General features: G+C 38.9%; 2 protein-coding genes and 1 long non-coding RNA gene across 5 annotated transcripts; 2 read left to right on the forward strand and 1 right to left on the reverse strand.

The window, feature by feature from the left end:
- Positions 1-1,288: 1,288 nt before the first annotated feature.
- gdpd1 (glycerophosphodiester phosphodiesterase domain containing 1) lies at positions 1,289-12,371 on the reverse strand. Of its 2 annotated transcripts, XM_080460478.1 has the most exons (11): positions 12,229-12,371; positions 11,034-11,176; positions 10,315-10,357; positions 9,816-9,951; positions 8,775-8,820; positions 8,052-8,173; positions 7,190-7,279; positions 6,372-6,505; positions 4,514-4,573; positions 3,478-3,529; positions 1,289-2,924 (listed from the first exon to the last, which is right to left on the reverse strand). In XM_080460478.1, exons 2-11 carry the CDS (start codon positions 11,167-11,169, stop codon positions 2,790-2,792), a joined length of 954 nt encoding a protein of 317 aa, XP_080316604.1. In that variant the 5' UTR covers positions 11,170-11,176; positions 12,229-12,371; the 3' UTR covers positions 1,289-2,789. The 2 variants fall into 2 exon arrangements, with proteins under 2 accessions (XP_080316604.1, XP_080316605.1); XM_080460479.1 differs by lacking the exons at positions 1,289-2,924; positions 3,478-3,529 and adding an exon at positions 3,766-4,305.
- Positions 12,372-12,407: 36 nt separating this feature from the next.
- Positions 12,408-15,245, forward strand: LOC308106933. Its single transcript, XR_013935176.1, has 5 exons — positions 12,408-12,534; positions 12,937-13,150; positions 13,465-13,765; positions 13,912-14,059; positions 14,651-15,245. It is a non-coding gene; the product is annotated as an uncharacterized lncRNA (long non-coding RNA).
- Positions 15,246-18,505: 3,260 nt separating this feature from the next.
- On the forward strand, positions 18,506-22,446 carry tmem120ab (transmembrane protein 120Ab). 2 transcript variants are annotated; one of them, XM_080458982.1, is made up of 12 exons: positions 18,517-18,712; positions 18,981-19,099; positions 19,311-19,427; positions 19,831-19,890; positions 20,107-20,202; positions 20,326-20,415; positions 20,698-20,763; positions 20,849-20,910; positions 20,996-21,088; positions 21,253-21,317; positions 21,570-21,638; positions 21,792-22,446. In XM_080458982.1, the coding sequence occupies exons 1-12, from the start codon at positions 18,644-18,646 to the stop codon at positions 21,903-21,905; spliced, it is 1,020 nt and encodes a 339-aa protein (XP_080315108.1). In that variant the 5' UTR covers positions 18,517-18,643; the 3' UTR covers positions 21,906-22,446. The 2 variants fall into 2 exon arrangements, with proteins under 2 accessions (XP_080315109.1, XP_080315108.1); XM_080458983.1 differs by lacking the exon at positions 20,107-20,202 and having other exon boundaries at positions 18,506-18,712; positions 21,792-22,445.
- The last annotated feature ends 1,397 nt before the right edge of the window (positions 22,447-23,843 follow it).

Below are 23,843 nucleotides of genomic sequence, written 5' to 3' on the forward strand. Positions count from 1 at the left end.
TCCTGCAGAGACGCAATGTTTTGACGCGCAACGATGCCCAGCAGAGTTTAGAAAAGGCTGCAGAGAGTGTTGACACGACCAGCCGGAGCGAGAGCATTCACCCCCCCCCCACCTCGCTCACAGAACGGCTGCTCACTCGAAGCAGCTTCATCTGAGGACCGGAGCTCAGTCGCTTTCTCCACAAAAGACTTTTTGATTCTGTCTCAGAGACCAGCGGGGTTTTATTAACATTATATAAACACAATAAAGATAATTACACCAATAATGATTCCAACATACGTGCATTTACATATAGATTAAAAAGAAATACAGTGCTAAAGTTAATTACTCCGAGGCAGTAAATGTCGATATAATTAAGAAGAGAGACAGAAAGAAACTAAACATAAAAACCTGGGTCTACTATAATTTGCCAGGAAGAATAATGTATTATCTTATAATGTATTAACATATTTTAAGTGGTTAGGGTTTATGGGCTTATTATAATGTGGAAAAAAATGTCCACATATCTTCATGATGAGGGAAAAAAAGAAATGCATAAAAATGTAAACTACTGTTAATATGGCACAATAACTTGGTATTTTAAGAAGCTTTTCCTGTTCTTTTTAATAATAATAAAAGTATTAATAATAATAATAATCATAATAATAATGTGCATTAATGTAATATATTAAAAGGAATTGTCACTATATTAGTTTTAGCATACCTTGCATACATGGCAAAACAATAAATATGAAAAGCTGGCTATGAAACCGCAGTTTCACATGTTTGCATATAGCATAGATAATCTGAAACCATCTGAATGTTTATATAGTTTATAGGTTCAATACGAACATTGTACAAATATCTCGTGCGCATCCGTTTCAAGCAGAGAGTTTATCTTGATTTCACACTCTTTGTCATCTATATTCCTCTTGATTGACAGGCCCATCAGCCAATCAGCAGACTGATCAGGCATAGCAACACTACGCTGATTGGTCCACAGTGAAAACGTGCAGCCAGCAGATTAACGCTTTTTTTCACGGAACTCTTTTAGAAACGATACAAAGTTTAACTGTATCAAGTCTTATTGCAGAAAATCTTCCAAGAAAGAGAGCGTGGAATGATTTACTGTCAACATGAAGAAATCGTTCCAGTCAGATCTTCTTCAAGTTATGAAACATGTCCAGCATCTGTTGAAGCTGGTTCAAGAAACCTACAGAAAGCTCTCAAGTCTGCAGCGCCACCTCCTGTCATGTCTGCAGCATGGCTCGTGAACAAATAACCAAAACAATCACAAAACACACATATAATAACATATCTTTTATTTTCATAAATGTTTTAGTAAATCAGACGAGAAACTCAGTGTGGAGAAAATGTACTTCCATTAAGTCAAGTCCCACAAACTGGTTCTGCCACGACATACTCAAACACGACAGCTTCACTTTAGCGTGCCAAAATAAAAACACTGCATGCAACACAACGCAAAGTAATCAAATATATTCACAAAACTATAACTATGATTGGTGGATCAAGTCTTTATATATCTTTGAAAGAAGAGTGCTGAAAATGAAGGGATAAGATTGCAGGCATAAACTCAGTGACGGCACTGATACAACAACACCACACAACAAACACATAAATTATAGGAATACCATCGGGTTGCAAAAACCTCCAACAATATACAGTACATTCAACATCTACATTCATTACGGACCGTTCACTGTGTGGCCATGTCATGGGTATGATTATACTATGAATGTTGGTTAATTTAACACTCAAGGTGAAGAACGTCTCGACATCGCCGGTCTTGAGTAGATTTCCAATTTGAACAATAAATCAACATGAATCAGTTCCATTTCTTATTTTGTGCAAAATAAAAAAAAATTTTAAAATCACTTTCAGATGAACGGACACAAGTCTTCGATCAATACTTTTGATTTGATGACAAATCTAGAAATGACTAAATCACACACGCGCACAAACACATAGAGGTTTCAATGCAGTTCAGTGCAGAACTAAATGTAAACTTCCTGTAGTTATGAAAAGTTTACATTTATACTGAAGCAGTGTGTCGACCTTTGCGTGCTTTGCGTTAACACCAGTAAGTGCATTTGTGGCTGAATCTGGCACTTCGGCCTCTGCGACTGTAGGAAACAGTAAGTGTGAAACTATTGTCAAAATAAGATGACGTTAACACATCAAGCTGCGTCTGCTGGTGTTTCTCCTCACAATACTTTAGCAACACACTAATTGCTTTAAAGCATTAAATAGGCTTATATGGGTTTCTTTATGAGTAAATCTTTTGAAAAATATATTTATAAGTTAAAAATCAGGAGTCTCTTGTGAAAGTCAATGGTAATACTACCAAGGATAATGTTTAAATGGATGATACTAATACATACATGTGTGCAAAGGTGTAAATGCACAGCAGGGAAGACAACTCAAACATGTTGATATTGATATACGGCACATGTATCACGTGATTCCTCGAGGTGACACACCGTACAGTTTGTCTCAACAACACAACTCCTGGTAGAATCACACCGGGGATCCCGACTCGCTACGAAACAGGGTGTGAGAGGAGCTCTGCTGGAATGCATGCAGTATAAATTGGCTGTGTGTGTGTGTGTGTGTGTGTGTGTGTGTGTGTGTGTGTGTGTGTGTGTGTGTGTGTGTGTGTGTGTGTGTGTGTGTGTGTGTGTGTGTGTGTGTGTGTGTGTGTGTGTGTGTGGTGGAGGGGGCTGGTTTGGCAGGTCAGTCAGCTTGAAGGATAATCACTGGCGAGGCGGGGTGAGGTAGATTTTGGCAGGTCACTGGGGCTTAGAAATGCCATTCCTGTCCATGAAATCTTTAAGCCTGGTGGGAAAATCTGTCATAACTCCCGTGGCTCCCAAGTCGAATGCCCTCTGGAAGTCCTCCTCGTCATTCAGCACCCAGATGTACACCTGAAACCAGACGGCAGGAGTCACCAGCTGCCTTCCTTTGTGGCCACTCCGGCTGGTATCCATATGCATTTTGTCGGGAGTGAAGCTCCCTATCACACAGTTCTGAGTGAGTATAATTATATCAGGTATTTACAACATCCATGGCAATAAACATAATCCTCTCACAATGTAAACAAATCAGTTTGGGGCGTCACGGGTGTGTAATAAAGATAAAAATGTAATTATGAAGCAATCTAAACGGGAGGCGGCTGCTTTCTATTAATAGTGCACTCATTAGTAACTGGGAAAGCTCCGGTTTCCCAAGTGGGAAAAATGCACCGGAAACTGGGCGCTTCGCACTGGTCTGACATCAGCAGCAGTTCTGATCTAAGGTCAAATAAGTTTTGTATAAACTGGGAAATGGGGACTTTCCCAAGTGGTAATCATACCGGTTCCCAGCTGCACGAGCACAGCGTCATATTCCAGTACTTGCATCCAGTACACATTCAATCACTGATAGTGCAGAATATATTTCCTCATTGTGAGTGGTATGATGTAGTAACGGCCGTGTTACCTGAATCCCTCTGGCAGTTAAATGCTCAAAAAGAACTTTCCTCATCAGCAAACTGCAAGAGAGAAATAAATGCTTATTAGCGGGGAGAAAGTAGAGCAGCATGGTTGTGCAATTGTAAAAGCTCGGCATAAATCGCTGTTTCAAAGTCCCAGAGAAGAATAGACAAAAAGACCAACAGTCAAGGTTTACACATTTAAAACTGGGATTAACCCTCTTATGACTATTGCCTGGATTTATTTGGGTTTTAAAGCTGTGGAATTGTTATAAAATAATGTTCAAAGACTGAGTGCTTCTGCCCCCTTTATTCAAAAAGAACTTCCACTTTCGACATCGCACAGTTCTTTAATTTTACTGCCAGCAAATGCATCTAAAGCTCCAGGTTTGTTCTTTTTGGTAGTTCTTAAATGTTGGAATATAGATACACAGTCCAGGAGAGGGCTTTCAAACTCATTTTAGCTTAGGAGCCATATAACGCCCCATTCTATCTCCAAGGGCCGGAGCAGAAAAAAACGTTGCAATATATGTTATAATAATGTTTTTGGTCATTTCCCCTTTGATTTAGTGCAAAGATATATGAAAGTAATACAAAAAAGGTGACATTTAATCTAAAATATTTTACAAAAATCTAAACAAGTTTTCCAAAACATTTCGACATGATGTCATTCTTAATAATCCTGGTCCTGGTCCTGGTCAAGCTTAATCCTGCGTTTGCAGGATGTTGCAGGTTCTCAGCGTCACGGTATGGCTTAGACTCTGGTGATACTTCATGAACAACAAGGTTTCACTGCAGCTACTTCGTCGTCTCCACGTTGCGTTATGAATGTCATTCTGAATAAAACAGCAATCAAATTACAAATGGTGATAATTCCAGTTACTATATTTTTGGTCATTTTAAGACTTCTGGCAGGTCTATTTTGGACCCCAGGCATTATGCTTTAACACCCCTGGTCTAAGAGTTATGGTTATGAAGTACACATGCAGTTTGCAATTACTGATGTGGAGGGATCTTATATATCTGCATCAATTAATGACTTACGCGTCTACGAGCCAGGTGATGATCCGCTGACTCCTGGTCAGTCTGTCAGGATCCCTCAGTCTGCAAAATCACACAGAGCGGTAAAATGAAGTGTAAAGAATTGGGGCGGAGTATATTACTTTACCTCTACGTTTGAGGCTCCTGAAGATCAAATATGACACAATCAAGCTGATTTTACTCTTGTCTAAACTACTACATGGAACAAATTTACCACATTTTGTGGAGACTGCTGACATTTCAGTCTCAGGAATGAAAGAAGTGACAAACTATACGAGCCATACGTCGATCAGTCACACAGATTTAAGTGTGGTTTGTTGGGAGCGGGTGCATTTAGAAACAGGTTTTAGTGGAATAAGAGTGAAACAGGAGAAATGAGTTGATCCCTGCTGAATGTTCGGCATGTGAAATCCGCTGGTTTGACCTTGATCCTTACGATCCACTAACAAACCAGCTTCCAGGCGAGGGGCTGTGAATGTTTCCTCTAGAGATCTAATCAGTGGGACGGTTCGTCTTTCAAACAGCATCCTTCAAACCGGATTACGGTCCGGTCGAGGTCTCGGAGACAAGAGAGGACGCTGAGCTCATCGTGACACTACCGAGCTGAGAGCGACGGACACATTTTCACACAAATCGGATTTGTTCATTTGTAAAACTTTGTGTCCTGGTTCAAAGTTTGTCTCCAGTGTTTGACAATGTGACAACGGCACCATGTTAGTGAAGAGTAAACAGTTCCAAGTTAGACAACTCTGGTTTAGATGGAAAGAGACACAAAAATTCCTCCATCTGGCGGGTGGAGCTGATTTCTGCAGACTGTGGGTGAAGGTAGGCTCCACCCTGGAGACACCATCAGTCCATCACAGGACAAACACAACCAGATAAACACACTTAGTGGAAACTCTGCAATTCAAAGCCCTCTGGTTAGTTTCCTCTCAATAACCTTTTCATTCATTAGGTCATTTTCTTTTGTTTTAATTGTGCAAAAAATATAATTATGAACCGTCATTGAGCGAACATCAAATAGTTAAAACAGCTCGGTCCCGGCTCAGTGTTGGGGAGAAGCTAAAAGAGCTGCCAACATTAAACGATCAAATTAATAATCTAAAGATCTACTTAATCTGCCCCAGTTGGGCTTGGGGACCTTTCAGTGTGGGGCTTGCACGTTCTTCCAGGTGGCTTTTTTTACCGCACTCCGGTTCCCTTCTACAGTCCAGAAACATGCATTTGGAGCCAATTGATGCCGCTCAATTGGCCTCATGTGTGAATGTAAGTAAATTTTAAGGGAGTCTGCAGAGACTGGGGACAAAAATGAATCAGGACAATCTTCTGTTACAACCCCACCTGAGGCTTTTGTGTCATTTGTGGCCGTCACAACACTCCTGCATCTCTTTTGAAGGATGAAATCGTTCTTTGGTTTTATGCCTTCCCGATTAAATGTTGGAGAATCATCTTCTGGAGGACGAAGAGCCAAAGGGACCGACTCACACTCCAGTTACAACCCTGTGAGAAGGTGACATGTTGCCTAATTTGGTATGAATGCTACCTTCAGAGTTTGGGGCAAAGTTAATCCTCCGGTGACCCACTAAAGCCTGTTACACTGTCATGCAGAGGTTATTCACTTATAACGGGCTGCAGCCCCATTTTAGGACTGGAGTTATTAAACTGGAAAAAATTAGAAAAAAAAAAAAAAACCATAACCTCGAACCTAAATGTAACTAAAGAATTTCGAGTTGAGATTGTTTTAGGGACAAGTGATAAAAGTTTAATCTTTCAAATAAACACGAGCTGCAAGAGGACTTCTGTATTTACCAGGGCTGCACAGCAACCAGCAGAAAACAGTTCATATGATGTGTTTACTCACTTGGTGATAATGGAAGGCATGGGGATCTCCAGAAACTGCTCCTTGAGGGGAACAAAGGGCAGAAGGCCAGTGTAGAAGAGACCCAGCAGCTGCAGCACTCTGGGAAAGCTGAACAACACCGGGATGTGAGGGTTCTGAGAAAACAAACAGACAAGCATGACTTTGGTTCAATTCCAGTGATACCAAATGCCAAAAGAAAAATTCTCTAGTTTTAAAACGACTCTTGGAATACCAAGGCAATACCATGGTGTATAAAGACACAAACTCCCTAATCTGCACGTTTTTGTTTTGTTTTTTTGAAATCCTACTATTTACACACATAATTTTCTATTGCTGAAATATTTAGTTCCGTTTCCCATTCATCCCACTATAATACCAACAATATCAATATCCACTACTGGTCGAAGGATTTAATTATTTATTTATGTCGCACATAATATTTAAATTACAAGGCAAACATAACGTATTTGTAAAGGCATGTTTATGGGTGAAGTTACAGTGTGTTTGCATTTATTTTGCATCTGCATGAATTATTATTTTTACATCTGGATTTGCACTGTATTTCAATGTACATTTTGTATATTCTGTGCTTGCACTAATCTTATTATGTGTCTATTTTTATACTTATGTGTGCACAGTTTTTATACGTAAAGGCAATTTACATACCGGGAATTTCTGCACCGTGAGATAAATAAAGGCGTCCCTTATCTTAAACCTGCATATAACGCAGCGACTACTCAAATGCCTCGGTCAGAAGTGACAAAAACATAAAAGTGACTGAAATCAGTGTAAAACAGTCACACGTTCTATAACATTACCTCTTTATAACACTTTTTGACGATCTTGTTGCTTGCGTTACCCCAAACTGTCAGATGCTCTCGGTCATACTTCACGACCAGCTCAGACACCTGCAGCAAAGAAAACAAACAAAAAAAAACATCTTTAAAACATTAAATCTAGACAGTTTTAATTTGCACCTGAAATTGACGTACAGATGCTCCACTGACTTCTATGAAAATATCACAGTTTTTACATCGTGTACATGACGATCTGATCAAGTGTATTCATAGAGTCGTTGACCAAAGTGTTGCATGGCTTAAAAAGACAAAGGCAAGATTCATATAGAGCAAAATATGAATAAATAAATGAGTTAAACGCAAACTGAAGTGACTATATTAGTCAGTCTGACATGCAGAAGCAGTCCGTTCCAGAGTTTCAGAATTGAGACCACTGGAGCTGCAGGATTTCAGATCAGGATCAGATCGGTTTGATAAGGCGGGACAAGCAAATTTCTTTAATTAATCATAAAACAATGAACTGCAATTTGAGTTCTTCTTGTTGATTTTTTTTTTTTTATTGTATGAAGAGGGCACATTCAGATGTTTTTAGGGGGAGATGTGTGTAGATTGTGATAATACGATTTGCTATAAATACAAACCCTTAAGTAGAACACGTTAATTGTTTTTAGTCATTTTCAGGCCTTTTAAACAATCTTTACATTAAAACACTCATCAGTCAGTGGATCTTTGCGATAACGATAAATTTGTGATATATTGTGCAGCCCTACCCACAATGGAGGACTTCACACGACCTCAGTTAGAGAATTTGAGCTGAAAGTCTTGAAAATCAAAGGAAGATTCAAGTAGAAAAAAAAGGAGACACACACACACACACACTGACCTTCTTGATAAGCGTGTCGTTGTTGACCTTGATGTCAATGTTAACCGGGGTGTTTGGAAATGCATCAAAAACCTCCGTGAGGAGAGGGATGCGTTTGTCCTGCCCTCCCTCGCAGACGCACTCTGCACAGAGACGAGTGGGGAAACACAGCCAGCTTCAGGTCAACGTAAACACACCAAACGGGTCCTTCAACGCTAAACAGCTTAGAAATAAAGATGTGTATTATTGTAACATATTGTCCGTTAAATACATTTACTAGATTACGGTCATTTGTTCCAGATGAATGGATGCGTTGCAGCAGCTAAATTGGCCAATATTTATTTGAGCGTTAGTTTCCACACAAAGTGAACAAAAACAACAATGTGCAATACTAAAATCAGCCCGGTGTTGTTATTGAAGCATAATTCCCTAAAGATTCATCTCCGGCCAAATTTGGGTCAGCATGTGCTCGGAATTCAAACACTTGATGACACGTGACATGAAAATGAACTTCCGGGGCTTCGGACCATCGTACAGCAGAAGCAGAGAAGTTGTGCAACAGTTAACGAAACCAGCGAGGATGTTGACCACAGGGGAGCTTTTTTGCGGCGTCGCAATTTCCAAAGAAAATGTGCAGCCTTATTTATTGCAAGTTCCAATCACACCTCTAGGATCTTCTGTACAATGATGTGAGAAAATGTAAGACTTGAAATGAAATCTGGTTCATGGCTGCGTGACGCTCACCCCTCTGAAAGGTCACACCAAGCTTGCAGAGGTACGGAGGGAGTTCCTGCAAAGAGACAGAAATAGAATTCAGCGGCTAACAGACCAGGGAGAGAGACTGTAACAGCGGCAATGAGCTTCATCACCTCCGCTTTCACAATAAAACATTCAGATTTAAGCTGCGACCCTCAGGAGAAGCAAAGCAAAGGGAAATCCTCAATGAGTGTTTTGACCATCATGTGACATAATCAGGTGGCTTGGTCTGAACCTCACTTGATCAGGTCACATTATCCTCCTCATGACAACAAAACCCACACGTGACTGTTGCTTCAACTCTCAAACAATATGCAAATAATCCCACATCATTTTTTTATGAAATGACCCCTTAACAACAGACTCTTTACTAATGTAAACTAACAGGCGGTAGTCTACAACCTTACTGTAGGTTGAAGAGGCACATTGAACACAACACACAGTCTAATGCTGCCCAGCCCGACACAACTGGACCCTAAGACCACAAAAATAAGCAAATAGTTCATTTACCACCTCGGTGAGAATCTCAAGCGAAGCGTCTCAGTACTTGCCAGAATTTAGGTCAGAAACCGGTTTCATCACATCGGACTGAGGGGAGAAGAAGACGAGTGTGGAAACTAGCTTCACTTTACATTTAGAACTTTCCCCACTTGCTTGATAGAGAGTTCATATAATGAATTCCCACAACATAGGGTCGCTGGGAGCCGGAGCCAAACCCAGCGGGCGATGTCTTTGGAAAAAATCTTTGTGAGCTAATCAAAAGATGAAGTCGTTTAATTTTCACAGGTTCTGCCTTTTAACTGAAAGTACTGCCAGGGAGGAACCAATCTACATAATATTAGAAGGGAGGAACTAAAACTGAACTTATCAATACTTACCACTGGCACATATCTTTAAACACAGCTTGTTGTTGCACCCTGTCAAACTACCTTCTAGAACATCTCACTTGCTCTCAGTTTGACCCCCCCCCACACACACACACACAGGTAGAACATGCAAGCTCCACACAAAACAGGCGCAGGAACTCACAGCGTAGGCTACGTTACAGATGTCGGCGCTGATGCCACAGGCTCTCTGCAAGTTGGCGTCATGTGAAACCACAACTTGCTCATCTTTGGTCAGGTGGCAGTCCAGCTCCAGCATGTCTGTGCCGAGGTCCACCGCGCTGCGCAGACCGACACACAACACATGAGCTTAACGCGTGACGACGGCTTGAGAGGCTCTGCGGACTTTTGCTCACTTCAGATCAGCTTTGTGGGTCACATTGTTTCAACCCGAAACAGCAGTGTGTTGACTTTTAATAGATTCTAATGAACTATGAATCAATTAGACAAAAAAATAACAAAAACCTGCTCGCACCTGGCTTTATTACCAGATCAAAATGAAGCATAAAAAGAAAAATATACATCTAATTCTTAAAAAAAAAAAACTGATTAAATTGAATCCCACGAAATCAATTACATCATAAGAACACACACACCACGACCGTACTGTCGGACCTAGAAAGAGCTTTGTCATCATGACTCACTGTTTGAAAGCTGCCATGGTGTTTTCCAGGTTTTCGCCTGCACCTGCAATGTGAAGTGCAAACACTTATTATTATTATGGTGGGGTTGTTTTTTTTCTCAACCTCGTAACTCTCACTACCACAACGACAATAAAATTGCCCTTCAAGAGGTAAAATTCTTCCTGTGACTTTGTGTTTCTGTCTGTATTGACCTTCCTATTGGAGGACGGATGAGTTTCAGAACAAGTTTATAGTTTGTGTAACTTTGGTTTATCAAGTTTCTGTGGATTCTGCTGCCGACAAGACAAACTCAAGCTCTTCAATAGAATCAACTGCAAACAAAACCATGTAAATACACCCTCAAAGAAACTCTGATCAGAACTTGAAGAAGATGGCAATTTTCTTTTTAAACTCAGTTTTAACGTGTCTTGTTTTATCGGAGCATCTCGTTCTTTTCCTTTCGTCATTTGAGATTTTATCAACTTAACTGTAGTCTTCATTCTGAATATACTTATATGATTCCCTCTGTCACCATATTGTTCTTTTTAAAGTTTTATTTTTTTTGTCTTCACGTGTTCTGTCTTATTATCACCCTGTTCAAGATTGATTCAAAAGTTTGAATCAATTAAAAGTTTCATTTTCATTATTTTATTTGACTGAGATCACTTAAACTAACTTTCCACGGAATCTTTTGCTGGATAAATACCGATAGCACGCTGCATTGCCTCGATGGTCTTTACCTCCGCGGTGGGAAATGTGCTTGCTGAAGAAAGTTTCTCGCTTCTTCCGGTGCAACAGAGTTGGACATTTCAGCAGCAGGGCAGAGGTGAGCACGTAGCCGGTTACCGTTGACAGGACGTACACGGCAGCACACATCTCCTGTCTGTCATAAGTGAAACAAGCTTACAGTCATATTTCTAGGATTACACAGACAATTAGAAAGTCTTGAGTCTTTAATCCAGGGTGATTTGCAGCCCTACCCCTCTTCGGACTTAACAGGAAGATGAGCTAGATGATGCTGCTACTTTAAGGACCTGAGACTAATAACATGTATTGTGAACTTCAGCAATGGACAAAATAAAGAGGAGAAACACAAAAAAAATACTATTGTAAAATAGTAGATGCAAAGGTGTTCTACAGTTCTAATGGATCAAAATATCTTTGCAGGAATAGAATAAGCAAGTAATGCTCAATAGCGGGTCTATTGACTGCAAATAAATATTGTTCTTTCAGTGTGTCTTGACAGAATACAGTACTAATTAAACTAATTATTATGATAAACAGAATAAAAAGTTATTCTAAGGTGTGCTCACAAGAGGTATGTTAAAATAGAAAATTAGAGAGAGAGAGAGAGAGAGACAGAGAGAGAGAGAGAGAGAGAGATCATGACTAGCCATTAATTGTAAATTAATTCAAATCTATGAAAGAGGGTTAAATATACACTACATGACTCACGTGGAAACATACAAGGGGATAACAGTGACATTTGAATATAAATTGACAGGAGAGCTTTAATAATTTTGGTAACAGTCGCAGTACCAAGTGATTAAAAGGCCATTGCAAAGATATCTTGGAAAAACTAATTTCACCTGGACCAGGTGAAATTAGTTTTAGTCATTCAATAAAATGACTATACTACGATGTCCATACCAACAAGGGTAATTAAATATGACTTAATAAAACTAAACTACACATCAGCTACATAAACAGGAAATATTTAGTATTTTAAGCTTGATTCAGGTGGTGTCACTGAAAAACAGGTCGGACTCACCTTGGCTTTTTTTAACCTTATAGAAATAAATTGAGACTATTTCGTCAGATAAATTGACCGACCAACCTTGTCTTAACTGTGAGTACAGACTGTTTACACCGACTGACAGCAGCTTCATAACGAGGCTGATGTGGGCTAAATCAAATCACAGGATGAACTCTCACCTCTGTCATCAAATTGTTTGAGTCGATCTTCTTTCTCTTGAGTGTCTGTGTTATTGTTATCCGACCAGAAAGGACAGACTGAAGCCGCTTCAGACACAGACTGTACTGACCGACTCCTGTCAGCCGCACGCGCATGCGCAGACATTAGTTCAATGAACTGCAATTCCGCTTCCGCTTGAAGATTTCAGAACCCGACTTCCGGTAGTGGCAAAACAATATCAAGGAGCGTGACACTATGGTGAAGTCATGCTGTGCTGTTGGCTGTAAAAATCGCTTTTCTAAGGGTTCATCCATTACATTCCACGCGTAAGTACATGAAAAGTAATCTGTAAAAGTTTCCTGTATGTTCCAAGGATAATATTTGTTCAGTTTAGGGTTTTATTTAGAACTCGACGACGCTCATGTTGTTCCAACCTCACCACTCCTCTGCCACTTGTATGCATGCGTCACAAGAATCACAAGAATAATTATTTGGCGGTGGTTTCACATTTCTAGACCCAATGGTTCTTTCGCAATCTTTCATGAAATCGATTAAGTTTCTTGCAATATTTGTGATTGTGGACTGGACACTGAATAAGAATATTATGGAACAAAATGACGTTTATTGTAGTATGTTGTATTTTGAATTTCGGTTGTATTTGAGCAGAGATATTTCACCAGATATACAATGAAGTATATATATATATATTTTTTTTTTCTTCATGGCAGGTTTCCAAAGAAACCCACTCTGCTGGAAAATTGGACGAGAGCAATTAATAGACTTGATCCTACAAGTAAAAAGCCTTGGCATCCAACACCTTATGACTATGTGTGCTCCGCACACTTTGTGCCATCTGACTTCATTATTTCACGGCATGCTCAGCACAAAAGGTTGAAGAAAGATGTGGTTCCTTCTGTTATGTCATGGAAGAGTAAAGGAAAGGTAGGAAGGTATTCTGCTTTCTGACAATTGAACAGAAATGAAAAATGTTTAATCAGTATTGAAAGAATTTGTAAGATTATGGCCTGTATGGTCAAGTAATTATGGCACGTTTGTATGAGAATATACGTTTCAAATAGCAGATGGAGAATATGCATAAGCTGTACTTATACACACAAATGTTTGAAAGATATATATATACATAGTCGTTGTAATAATTGAAATCAACAAAGGTATTGGACAGGCATGTGACATAATCTTTAATAATGATTTCATCAGTGATTGTATGCTTATGCATGTGTATGTTCATTTCGCAGACTACCAGGACATTACAAACGAGTCAAAAAAAACCTGCTGCCGAACTGGAATCACAACCAGAACCTTGTTCATCAACTGTAGATCTTATCAGCATAGAACATTGTTATGCTGCGGACATATCAACAATAAAAAGAAAGTATGAAGAGACCCGCAACCAGTTTGAAAGTGCCAAGAAGGAACTTTTGAAAGCTAAGAAAAGAGAAAAAAGAGCTAAAGTAATGGTTAGTGCTCTCCTGGAGGAAGTGAAAGACATGCGGACCCTGACAGAAAAGACAAGCAACTTGTTGGAATCATACAAAGGTAATTGCAGATTTCCGCCATGAAACTAACCAATCACCAGGACACCAACACGTGATGGGTATTGTTTTCTAGTTTAGACAAATTTGATGGATTGTCTTATGTTAAGTGTACTTTTTCTTTTTTCTTTTTTTCTTTTTCTTGACCAGATCTGCCACTTGATTTATCTGTGACGCCAGCTGATCAATACACAGAAGATCAAAAGCAGTTTGCTACAACACTCTATTTTTATGGACCCAAAGCGTATGAGTTCTTGAGGGAGAAATTTAACTTGCCACATCCATTAACACTCCGCCGGTAAGTCAAACCATAAATAAATAAAAGCTTTTAATTTGCTTGTTTGCATGTTTCTGCTACTTACATTTGTCACAATATGCTTTCCAGATATTTATGCTGTTGTTATTACTAACCCAATTTATCTTTTTAACGGTTTCTGTCATATTTCTCAGTTATTTTGTGAACAAAATTTTCTAAATTAATTATCGATGAGCGTGGATTTGATTGTCAGAACTGTAAATGGATTGAAAGATACCAGCAATTAAAGCATTTTGAAAACTTGTTCACTGCACTATTCACAATAGACCAATAAAGTTGTAAAGAAAGTTAATTCAGAGTCAGAAATTTACAATCATTCTCATACATCTGTAATCATTAAAACGTCAGGGGTATAATCCTAAATCATTGGTGTTTAAGCTACGAAAGTGTTCACTAAATTCAACCATCAGAAAAAACGAGCAATCCTAAAGATTTTGCCCCAACTGACCAATGATTGGATGGAGTTGATCACGGTGACATCGCCAGTTAATATGAAATGACAATAAATGATAGACTTATTAGAATTGCCTGTAATTTAACTATGAGATGCTAATGAGTTCTTTGACTTTGCAGTTGGCTGGGAAATATAACCTCCAGACCTGGGATGTCTGCCCAAGTCCTTGAGGTGTTGAAGAAAAAAGCACGAGAAGATCCACTGAATTTTTCCTTCCTCCTTTGATTGTCAATAAGTCAATAAATTAGTTTATTTGTAAAGTATCACGTTGTTCCTTTATCATTGTTTGTGCTGGACGGCAGTTAATACGACAACAAAGGATGAGAGTTGCGAATCCTAATTGCACATCACACCTTTAACCTGAGTTTATGACTCATTTTTTATGAATTATCAGCTGTCAAGAGCCAGATGGGTTGTAAAGACTCAGAGTAGCTGCATTTTTCACATTGTAATGGTGATAGTCAAGACAAAACAATAAACGCGAGGAGATCAACATTTGTGAAGTGTTTAGAAACATATCTGGTGTTTCTCATATAGGTAATACATAGTAATAAATAATCCCAAGTTATACCTTTTTAAATAAATTCAATACACAGGATATAGTGTCGGTATGATAGGAAGTTTCAGCATCTAAAATTTTTATGGGTTGTTATATTTTATGGTTCCAAAGTTACAGTAATTTCATTAAAGCGCTGTGGTTTTGCCATTACTGTCCTGTGTCTCATGTTTTATGTCTGAAATGTTAAAAATTTTATCTAAATGAGAAAAACGGCGAGAGCGTGCCTGAAAACCAAAATAGAATAGAAACAGAATCATGCCAGGTCTTTGTGCCAATGATGACAACATACATGACAATGATACGGAAATCAGACTTCAGCCACCTCAGAGACGACGTCGAACACCAAAAAATGCTCAGATGTGAGAGAATTGGAACCCCAGCTTGATGCGTTGCCACCTTTTTGCAAGGCCACACCTTTGGACCCAGCCAGGCCAGTCCTACTTGCAATCAGCAGTTTTATGGTTATGCCATGTAGGTTGAGACTCAACAAGCACACACACTGAAACTGAACTTTGATAAAGCATCTGAACATTGTGTAATCATCAAAACGTTGGCGTCACAATGATTCAAGAGAAAAGCAGTGAACACAATGTTCACAAGAGAACCGACTATTATGTGTCACATGGACCTAAAAGACACTGAAATCAAGTCTGAAATGAACTTAAATAAGTGACTAAAGCACAAGTAGATGTATCAAAAAAGTTCCCATCTGGAACTGATTTTCTTAATTGTTTTTGAAAAGTTAAAAATGTAATGGTGTTGAGGACAATATCTGCCATCACTGATGATCATCACTGTAGTTATCAGATAGGCACCATACTTCACCATTGTTTGGTGGTGGAAAATCTCAAGGCAGCAGACAACTATAACAACAGTAGTGTAATCAGAATTTGTTAAAGGTCCTCGATAAAAGTAAAAGTGAATAAAACAAAAGAAAATCTAAAGTATGCAAATCATTTAGTACTGATATTGAAGTACAATGCAAACATGCCCATGCTTGCATTATATATACATATGTTTGAAACTATGCACAACTACAATACTACATTGTTGATTTGGTTCAATTTTCTATTCAATAAAATATTAATAGCTTTTTTTTGTGGAAAATGAGTGTGCATGTTCTTTTTAAGCTGATATGGTTGCAGCCAAAATAACAGGCCTGGAGGAGTTTGTTGTCTTGTTTTATTTCAAACTTTGGGTGACTAATTATTTTTGTGTAAAGATGGGGAAACGTGTGCAAGTTTCAGAAAGACTTTCTGGCTTTCAATTTATTTTATAGCAATTATCTTCCACGTAGGAAGCATTCCACCTGTCCCCACTTTTTTAGAAAGTTTTCATCTTATGACCTTTATTTTCCATCCATCCATCCATCCATCCATCCTTCCTTCCATCCATCCTGTCCAAAAATGGACTAGTCTTTCTAAAAGAATTGCATGTCAGTTCAACACCTGATAATAAATTATATTTTTGACTTTATGATTTACACATCAATGCATTGTATTCCTATTTTAGTTTGTTTCCTGATTGTTTTATGTCAACATTGTTAATCAGGATCTGTCCTTTATTTCCCATGTTAAACATGTCTCCAGGACAGCCTTCTTCCATCTAAGGAATATTGCAAAAATTAGAAACTTCTTGTCCTTCAAAGATGCAGAAAAAATTATTCATGCCTTTGTGACTTCAAGATTAGATTATTTTAACTCCCTAATGTCAGGATGTCCAAACTCCTCTGTTAGGATCTTACAGCTAGTGCAGAACGCTGCTGCACGTTTACTAACCAGGCTTAGCATCTTTACACTGGCTTCCAATTAAATCTAGAATAGAATTCAAGATCCTTCTGATCACATATAAAACTCTTCATCAGAAGGCTCCGTCCTATATCGAGAAACTTCTAGAAGTTTATCACCCTCCACGAGCCCTTCGCTCTGAGGATGCAGGACTGTTGGTAATCCCTAAAGTCCATAAAAGTAAAACAGGAGGCAGGAGTTTCAGCCATATGGCTCCTTTACTCTGGAATCAACTACCAGCCTCGGTCCGAAAGGCCGACACCATTAGTTTATTTAAGAGTAGACTAAAAACCTTTCTCTTTGATAAAGCTTCTCATTAGGAATAAAATAGGAATAAAATAGGACCACTAAGTTGAGCTGCTATAGGCCTAGACTGCTGAGGGGATTTTTTCTCTCCCGTTAAAGGGAGGAACTCTACATTTGGAGGTTCTGTTTCTTGTCTTTCTTTCTTTCTCTCTGTGTAACAACATTACTGTAGCCACCAGATACTGCCGCCGTCTTTTTTTCTCCCTGACAGGAGGAGAGCAGGATCCAGGGGATCACACCCAAGACTCACAGAGTGGAGTTACGACGGTCCTACTACCCGACCCCACCACAGCACCGGGACCCCACCGCAACGGCACGGCCCTTAAACTCCAGACTGAGATTGGTTCATCATCAGACCAACGCTCATCATAGACTTTTCTTAGTATTTGTACTTATCTGGCCTGTCTGCCACTCTCTCTCTCCCTCTTCTTTTCCTCTCTCTCCCTGTCCTATCCCATGTACTTCTCCCCCAAACCGGTCAAGACAGACGGCCGCCCTTCCAGAGTCTAGGGTCCGCCCCACGGTTTCTTCCTGAAGAGGGAGTTCTTATGAACTTCTCTCCATGCGAGGGAGTTTTTCCTGGCCACTGTTGCTTGTTACACCTGCTTGCTTTGGAAGGGTTTAGTTGGGTTCTGTTGTACTCTATCATTGTAAGAGCGCTTTGAGATGTTTGTTGATGTGATTTAGCGCTTTACAAATAAAATTGAATTGAATTGAATTGAATTGAATTAATTGTTGTTTTTAATTGTTGTTATTGTTAATTACAAACCATTTAGATCAAGCGTGTCAAACTCATTTCACTTCAAAGGCCATCAAAGGTGTTTGACGTTCGTGGAGCATTGCCACAAACAAGTGTGAGTACATTCTGAAAATGTTCACATTTCATATTCCCCTTGGACATAATTAAATACACGAATTAACAGTTTGATCAATGCTTAACACAAAGAAGTGCAATCTGAAATATGTCCCAGTGTTTCTCCAAATCACTCCCACAGTATGGATTTTACGAAGTAATTTCACAGACAGTATATAAATATATAACGTTCCTTAATATTTTCTTTCTCTCAAAATAAGTCTGTTTGTCCACTAGATGCTGCAAATGTGCTGCTGTGATTCTGTCAAAATAGAACCACAACATTGTTGAGGGAACCCTGCCAGAGATACTAATACAGTCTTGTTGTTTTTCACATTCTGAGAGTTGCCTATGACCATAATCATTCAAATCTGTTTGTGATAAATGAAGAATATCTTAACCAGACATTTTCCACGGAACAACGTCCAATTCAAAATCTTGAACATTTGTACCAGTCAAAGTTCACTTCAAGCAATAAACATCTGTGAAGGTGCCACACACACCCTGGGAAATTCTTCAGGCATTTCAAAGCATGTCGTTGTGATTAAACTGTTTAAAGTAATAACTGTTTTACTTAAGTGGACTTGCCAGCGAAACTTTTGACGAGATGCCTAAAATAGTAGCAGACATTCTGGAGGAGTGGAAATACCTGGAGGACGAGTATCAACAACTTCAGGTAAGACGCAAACCGCAATCAGCTAGAAGTAACAAGTTCTATCAACATTTTCACGTTGAGTTCAACTAGAAGTGAAACCCTGACGTACACGAATGGAGCATTTTTTTTGCATCCAGCGAATAAACTCCATGTAAAGCTCATGTAATATTAGTCTTTTTATCGTAAATTCACACAGCATAGCTACCTGCTCCAGGTCTTTGGGAGGTATATCCTTATACTTTTTCTAATAATGGATAGAACCTAACTATCGATTTCTATCGACGTCCAGGAGACGCACAGAATCTACTTACAAAAACTGGATGAAATCTCCAAACTACAACAAGGCGGCTCTTCCTCAATCTCTCGGCAGCAGAAACAACTGGATGATATGTCATACCACGTGAAAAGGTGAGAACCTGCAAACAATCACAGAGTTTGCATGGATAACGAATCCAGATTGTGTGCAAATTAAAAGAGTACACCAGGTCACAGTACATGTACCAGGACGAAGAAAACCTAAGTGACACTGACTGAAAGATTCCTCTTCAGCTCCAATAAGACAAACCATTTTCGTGCACCAATGATTCAAGCTCATCTTCTGCTTGTGTGTTTCAATCAGATGCAGCACAGGACCATCGAAAGAAGACGCTGAGATGCTGGAAGAAATAAAAGACAAAATCAAGACAAGGCAGACTACTTTCTTCGAAATGAACGCTTTCCTTCCCAAGACAAATGGGTGATGACTTTTATATAATTACATTTTCTTAAAAAAATGTAACAAAATTGTGGTGTTAAACAAATAAATGTGTGAAAATATGTAAAGGATTGAATAATGATCCATCCATCTGAGTTGACGTTGGGCAAATGCAGAAAACATCTTGGATAGGTCAGAAAGCAAACACACAGAGAGACAAAGACACGCTCACATTCACACCTGAGGGTCACCACTTAGCCTCAAGTGTTTTTATTCTGTGGGAAGAAACCAGCATGTCCGGAAAAAACACAAACCACACAGAAGCGGTCCACATTCTCAGACTCAAACCGCGGTTGCTATTGCTGAAACTACTAATCACAACAACATCGTTTGACCCTTTAAATGAGGATAAACACGAACATAATATGATTGTTTCTCACTGCAGGGTATACCTCAGGATGGTTCTGGGAAATGTCAATGTCACTCTTCTCAGCAAGCAGGCAAAGTAAGCAATGACGGTCAAGGCCAATACGCTCTGAAAATAAAGTCCACATTTTGTCACGTGCGCCTTTTTCCAGTTTTGTCTTCGTGAGGTGATGTGGTTACTCAGGCTTCAGTGCACCAATGAGGAGTTTGTTTAAAAGAGGACCGGCTGTCTGTTTCCTTATCGCATGCATTTCTCTTGATATATAAAGCTTTGAAAATGTCCAATCCCCACCAGATTTGCCTACAAAGACGAATATGAGAAGTTCAAGCTGTGCCTCACCATCATTCTGCTGTTGCTCTCCTTCATCTGCTATTTCTTTGTGAACTACAGGTAAAGTACAAGTGGACACACGGAATCTAGCCGTATACATCTGCAACAACTGTGTCACGTAGTATTCATATGCATTGTGACGGTAACTCCTGAATATAACATGACTTGTTCTCCTGTCTTTAGATTTGTGGACGCTATCCTTAATTTCCTGCTGTTGTGGTACTACTGTACACTAACTATCAGGGAAAGTATCCTCATCACCAATGGATCCAGGTCAGCACATCAATAAAAAAAAAAAACACATTCAGATTTTTTTTTTTTTTTTTTTCATTAAATAAGTAAAGGAACAGTAAAGACCAGCTCATGTGAGAGGTATGAAGTTAAGATGGTTTATAGTCATGAATGTATGAGAGAAAGAACCACAGTGAGGAGGTTCATGGGCACAGTATTGGAGGACAGACTGGTAATTAGGCAAAGGAAGATTGTATGATTATGTTACTTTTCCATCATTTTCCTGACAAACGTGTGTCTAAAAATGTGTGTACCGTGTTACAGAATCAAAGGATGGTGGGTCCTTCACCACTACATATCAGCGTTTTTGACGGGTGTCATGCTGACGTGGTAAGTTCACAAAGACAGAAACTTTACATAGTTCATTTAACAAACACACTGTTTGCCCACATGTACATGTTTGTGCACTCTGCAGGCCAGAGGGGAACATGTACAAGATATTCAGGAACCAGTTTATAGCCTACTCCTTGTATCAAAGTAAGACCAAACGTCTTCATTCCTGATCTCTGCATTTTCTTATGAACAAAGAGGGATTTGTGTTGATTTCTCGTGGCACCGACAGGTTTTGTTCAGTGTCTGCAGTGCTATTATCAAAGTGGATGTCTGTACAGACTGCGGGCCCTGGGAGAGAGACACAACATGGATCTGACTGTGGGTGGGTAATGCTGCTAAAACATCAAGAGCACAGGATTTGAATGGGCAAACAGAAGAGAGGCAAACAGGCAGCAAAGCTCAAATGACTGTCTGGAGCCCCTGTTTGTCATTTCTTAAATTAACATGTTGAAAAATGAAACGATGCAATTTTTTTTCTGCTTTTAGAGGGATTTCAATCGTGGATGTGGAAAGGGCTGACATTTCTCTTGCCCTTCCTGTTTTTTGGTCATGTGAGTACACTTTGCGACACTGAACAGTTTCGTCAAGTGGCTTATTTTGCCAGATGCTCTGTCATGGTTTTGACTGGTAAATACCCATAATAAATGCTGACCTCATTCTGGACTAAGCATTTTTGATTGCATTTGGGCATGAGTAACTTTTGCTGAGATTTAGTGTGTTTGTCTGCCTGCCTATTTGTACACTACATCTTTTCACTTGAAAATAAAAAGCAAGCCCTTCAGTTTTCATGTTTTGTCTTGCAGTTCTGGCAACTCTTCAATGGTCTGTGTCTATTCAGAATGACACAGCTCCCAGACTGCAAAGAATGGCAGGTCAGTGCTTCCACAGATATTCCCTGTTTCACCCTCAACATTTTGATATTTTTTTCATATTCTACTGAGCATTTGTTTATCAGTCATATACATTAGTTATAAACCAGTTACAGCCATGCTTTCTGATTTGCTTACTAATGCTTTTGTTGCCAGGTCTCGACGAGTGGTCTCTGTTTCCTCATTCTGTTCATGGGAAACTTCTTCACCACTCTGGCAGTAGTTCGTCAGAAGCAGAAAAGCAGAAATCAGAAAACAAAGGGACAGTGAAAGCTCTAAAAACAAAAATGTGTACAAATATCCTGGAAAAATGTCAACACATATTAATCTCTTAATAAAAAAATCTTACTGTATTTTTCTGTTGTGGCAGATAAAAAATGTAAGTCCATATGGAGTAAATAGGCTCAAATTCAATGTAATAAAAGACTTGGTGATCCATTAAAAACAAACCTTCACAGGTGAGTCATTCCCTTTCAACTTGCTTCCTTTTCGTTTTTTCAAAATTATATTTCAGTTCAACAAGCATCCATCATATGTCCTCAATCGTGTGGGCAAATGTGACAAAAACATTTGAAAATATGTGCAAGGACCTACAATAATATCTTTAATATCATCGTCTTTATTTTGGCTTGTTTTCGTGTATATCTGTATATTCAAGTACTTTACTGGTGTCTTGTGATTGTGTTAAAGATGGGAATGGAAAGTTTCAGTTTGGGTTTATAAATTGCTGCTTATTTGCCATGTTATTTTGTTTTCTCTGTGTGTATCTAATAATAAAAGTGTTTGTGATCAAGATATTGTCTAAGGTGATAATACATCAGTGTGAGTGAGTCATTTGTTGTGTTTCTGTATACTTTTGAAGTTTCATAGTATTACCGTTATTATTCAATACTGCTTTATCAAACTAAGTGTGAGAGTGGTAGCTGATCCCAGATGAATATGGATGAAAGTAAAATGTGCTGTCATTTTGTCTAAGACAAACGGTGTACACGAGAAATCAAAAAAAAAAAAAACATTACCCGAAAAATAACAAACAAAATAAACAACCAGACAAAACAATGTAATATCAGGACATTAGGACTCAGATGGGAGGTTAGAAGTAATCAAACCAATAACAACCCTGATTTATTCTTAAATCATTTCAGACATGTCAGCACAAAGATATAGAAATACAGGATACAGATATACATGAAAAGAAAAATGTATTTATACTAATTTGAATTTATCTACATATACAATATATATATACGCCTATATTGCATATACAATACATGTTGTGTATTGGAACTCTTTTTTTGTTTATCATATTTCAATTACTGTTTTCATGAAAAGTGGAGCTGAGCTGGAACTCAGTGGTGAGGCCACCGGGACATGGGGCCTTTGGAAAGATGTCCACTCCCTCTTGTTGAATTCTGTTTTTTAAGAAGAGACATGTTAAAATGCCATGTTTGAATAATGTGCATTGGATTGATTCCATGTGAAGTTTACTGAAGCATTACCACTAATAGCAACCGGGAAGATTTTGAACGTGAGCTATGCGGTATGATTTGAATGGCTTGGGAGAAAGAGGTCTCTGGGAAAGAACAACTGGTCAAAAGATGAATATTCTCTGAAATTTTGAAGCTGTAGTTGCTAAGCCTAATCTTGCCCATGAACAGCTTTAGGGTTTTAGCGTATTGCTTATTACAGTATTTGGTATGTCAACAGATGGGTTATTAGTTGTATTCAAACATTTCTCATTGGAAATGTTTTAAAGTCAATGGGAGAAACTGATGAAATGCAAATGTTAGGACTGTAAATAATTGTTGCTATTTGTTATCAGGGGATTGATGATTGAAATGTTGATAATAATAAAAGGTTCTTCAGTATGTGATTGTTGGATCATTATCTTGGACGCTTCGAACATGTACCAAAGTATGTACAAGCGAGTGAATGAGCTAAATAAACTCACTTGGGGGGTTTCTGAGATTCTACTACCAGGTTTAACGCTTAACTTTTACTTGCGATGGAGTAACATTGAGTTTTCAGTCCCTGTGAATTCAAAGTACAGTGCTTTCGCTGGTGTTCGTGTCCTTTGCAATGTGAACATAAACACTGGTTGGGCTGTAGAGGACACGTTTCAAGTTTGATGGATATTCACCTTGTCAAAGATTCATTGGGTCTGCAGGTTTCCTTACACAACCATGACCCTTCACCCTCTGCACTTCA

The sequence above is a fragment of the Lipophrys pholis genome (assembly GCF_963383615.2).
Source record: "Lipophrys pholis genome assembly, chromosome: 3".
Lineage (NCBI taxonomy): Eukaryota > Metazoa > Chordata > Actinopteri > Blenniiformes > Blenniidae > Lipophrys > Lipophrys pholis.